We start from the raw sequence: 3,133 nt of genomic DNA on the forward strand, positions 1-3,133 counted from the left end.
ATATATACACACACTGTATATGCAGTTTATTTCTCTGTTTATTAAACACATCAAAAACAGGCATAACATGCATCATTTTGATTATTTCCATAAACATTTTTTGTATCATCTTTAGCTCCAACAAGTTTTTTGACATTTCAAATGATGAAGTAGCATGATTAAACAATATTACTGGACTTACAGTGTGTCAAATCTGAGCTACAAAATCATTCAAAGACCACCTCTACAATTCATGAAAACAGTCATCTCACTCACCAGTATGGGGTTCCAATAAAAGTATCTCTTCTTTGCAGGGTTCTGTTATTTTTTGCAGACACACCAAAATCAGCTGGGGAAAAAAAAGAAAACAATATTGCAGTAAAATTGTTTTGAACAGTTGTTGCAATTTTCTGATTGATCCGTAACTGGTAGAAACTCAGCATTACTTTGATCCCTATAATAAAACAAATACTGTTGGATCCAAATTAACAATTTTTTAAATCAAAATTGATCATTTAAACTGCTGCAATTCAAACGCAATTGCCACAGATAAAGAAAAGAAAATTGTATAATTCATAAAATTTTACCAATCCAATGTTTTCTTTAAAAACAAATCAGTCACACAGAAGAATCATTGCAATCACATGTATGTTTCTACACCAATACTGTGGCATGCCAAATGGAACTAAATGCATGCACAACAGCAAATGCTTTTAACAGGAAATTCCAAGACTCCACAAAATAAAATACCTGAGGTGTCATTTCATATTTTAAGTGAAAAAATAGAGAATAYATTAAATATTGAATATACATGTCTGTGTTTATTATCACTGAGAGTTCTTTAAGAATCCAGAAAGTAGCTGCTGCATGGTGTACACGTTTTATGATGAATCCCGCTGGCGTATTTGATGCACTGAGCTGACCTCACTGACACTAAATTACCACTTAGTTTGAAATTAACATGTAGTTGTATAAGTTTGGAGACTGTAAATGAGCCCATGCCATGACATAATGACTTTAGAAAGGCAACTCCCAGTGATTATATGCAACTGTGGTGTGCTGAGAAGGAATGCTGGGCAGTAAAAAGATTCTCAACAGGAAGCCTGAGCCCACCTCTGGGATKTCAGAGTATGTAATGAAAGCTATTCATTTGGCATTAGGACATTATAAAAAAWATGTAAGAGGTTGAACGCAGTCAAAACAAAACAAAGACTGAATCCACAAGGAAATAAGTGTATTTAAAACTCTTGAGTGACTTTACTTTCAAAATACAACAACAGAAAGTAACATTTTTGTAAAGAACTGTTTAAAACATTTTTGACTTTGAGGATCCAAATGCTGCAGGACGACTAAAAACATCCTGAACTGACACAGACATAAACAACACTGAAATAGTTTTTCTCCCTCTCTCTTTTCTGGAAAGCAACTCTTTAATCAAAAGTACACTGGCCTTTGGGTTGGGTTCATAACCTTAGCTATGCAATGTTAAGAATGTGGCAAATTCTTCAAAAGGTCAATAGAAAGAAAATGTGCAACATTCTGAGAATGCTATTTTTGCACACAATGCTTGGTTTTGATCTTTTGACAGAGGTGCAGGAGGGCTGCGGAAGTACCAACAAAATTTCTTTGTGTGACGTGTATTTATACTATTGAAACAACTGAGCAGAGGGCTGGCCGGTAGCATAGGCTGTTATAGGCAAGGCCTAAGGGGGCCGTCCATCTAGGAGGCGCCGCACATGGGGAATGTATTTTATATATATTGTTTTTTTATATATATTTTTTATGAGAGTATATTTGATTTAGTCTGTAGAATAATCACTGGTTACTCAAATTGTAACTTATTTTGTGGGTTTTTCAGCTGCTTTGTGGTGAGGTGTGCAGAGGATAATTCATGATCAATAGATCATACGATGCAGTCAAGACTAACTACTGGTGCTCAGTGTGTAAAAAGAAAACAAAATGAGGATAAAAGAAAACTCAGTTTTGACTTAAGATCAAGTTCATGTTAAAGTCTGGTTTTCAGTATTTTATGTAGGTAAAACATGATGTTTCATAAATCTCAAGAATTTAGTAAAATGCTTTTCAAATGGCTGGAAAATGTGTAGTTTTGAGTAGATTTTTTTTTTTTAATTTTCCGGGGAGTATTCCCCTGAACTCAAAATTTATTTGTATTTTAGGGAAATTAATTKCCTGTTGGTTCAGTTTTTACAATAGACAGAAAATTAGAACACAAATCTATTATTTCACATCTAGTCCAATTCTCTGCATGTTATCAATTATTTCATCATCCCTCCTATGTCGTCTGGGTGATCCTCTACTTATTATGAAAGTAATATTTCAATTATARGAACATTTTCAGTTATACTAAGAGAAGCACCAAGACTGTGTGCCGTTAAGTTTACTTTTAAACCTGAAGTCATTTTCTGTGTTTCATTGCATTTTCCAGCATTTGATAGTGAAACATTTAAAGTAGTTTTCCTGTGGTGTAGACTCAACATGGCAGCTAAATAATGGTATAAATCAGTGATTCTTAACCAACGGGCCGTGGCCAGCGCCACCTTGAGGGCCTCAAAAGGACAACAGTTTTTAACTTTGGGCTGCAGAGGGCCGCAGGACTGCATTGATTTTGAATAAGGTGCAATACACTTTCTCACCACTAGTAGCAGTAGTGCGCCACTCAGTTGTTTAACAACTTTTTTTAATATGTAGAAGAACCTTAGATACCTGCCGAGAATGGAAATGTATTTTAAATGAAAAGTAGAAGCAAAAATGAAAGTAACTAACCAAAAAATACCAGTTTTTCACTAATATGAAGGGCAGCTTGTTTTTACCATGCAATATTTTAAAAGTTCAAAACATTATCAAATACAGTTGATACAAACTATATTTTAATTTGTACTTTAAATAAATTTTTGTAGTTTATTTTAAACATTTTGAATGTATTTTAGAAATTTTAAACTTGTCTAAAAGCTGTTGTTACTGTTATTGTTTGTCACTAATATGAAAAGCAGCTTCTGGTTGAAAAAGTTTAAAATGGCTATATTTTCATTTGTACTTTAACAAATTTATTTTTACAGGTTTATTTTAAACATTTTTAATTTATTTATTTTATGCCCAATATTTTTATTTTTTTATTGTCTATTTTGTTATTGTT

The 3,133-nt window shown here is 33.0% G+C and overlaps 1 protein-coding gene across 1 annotated transcript in view; it reads right to left on the reverse strand.

Annotated features, from left to right (window-relative positions):
* stk10 (serine/threonine kinase 10) overlaps positions 1-3,133 on the reverse strand; it is a gene marked incomplete at its 5' end in the record, with an annotated part of 43,865 nt that overhangs the window by 18,147 nt on the left and 22,585 nt on the right. The window contains 1 exon segment of the mRNA XM_014019794.1: positions 256-328. Within this exon segment, the coding sequence (XP_013875248.1) occupies positions 256-328 (73 nt within the window).

The sequence above is a fragment of the Austrofundulus limnaeus genome, unplaced genomic scaffold (genome assembly GCF_001266775.1).
Source record: "Austrofundulus limnaeus strain Quisiro unplaced genomic scaffold, Austrofundulus_limnaeus-1.0 Scaffold231, whole genome shotgun sequence".
Lineage (NCBI taxonomy): Eukaryota > Metazoa > Chordata > Actinopteri > Cyprinodontiformes > Rivulidae > Austrofundulus > Austrofundulus limnaeus.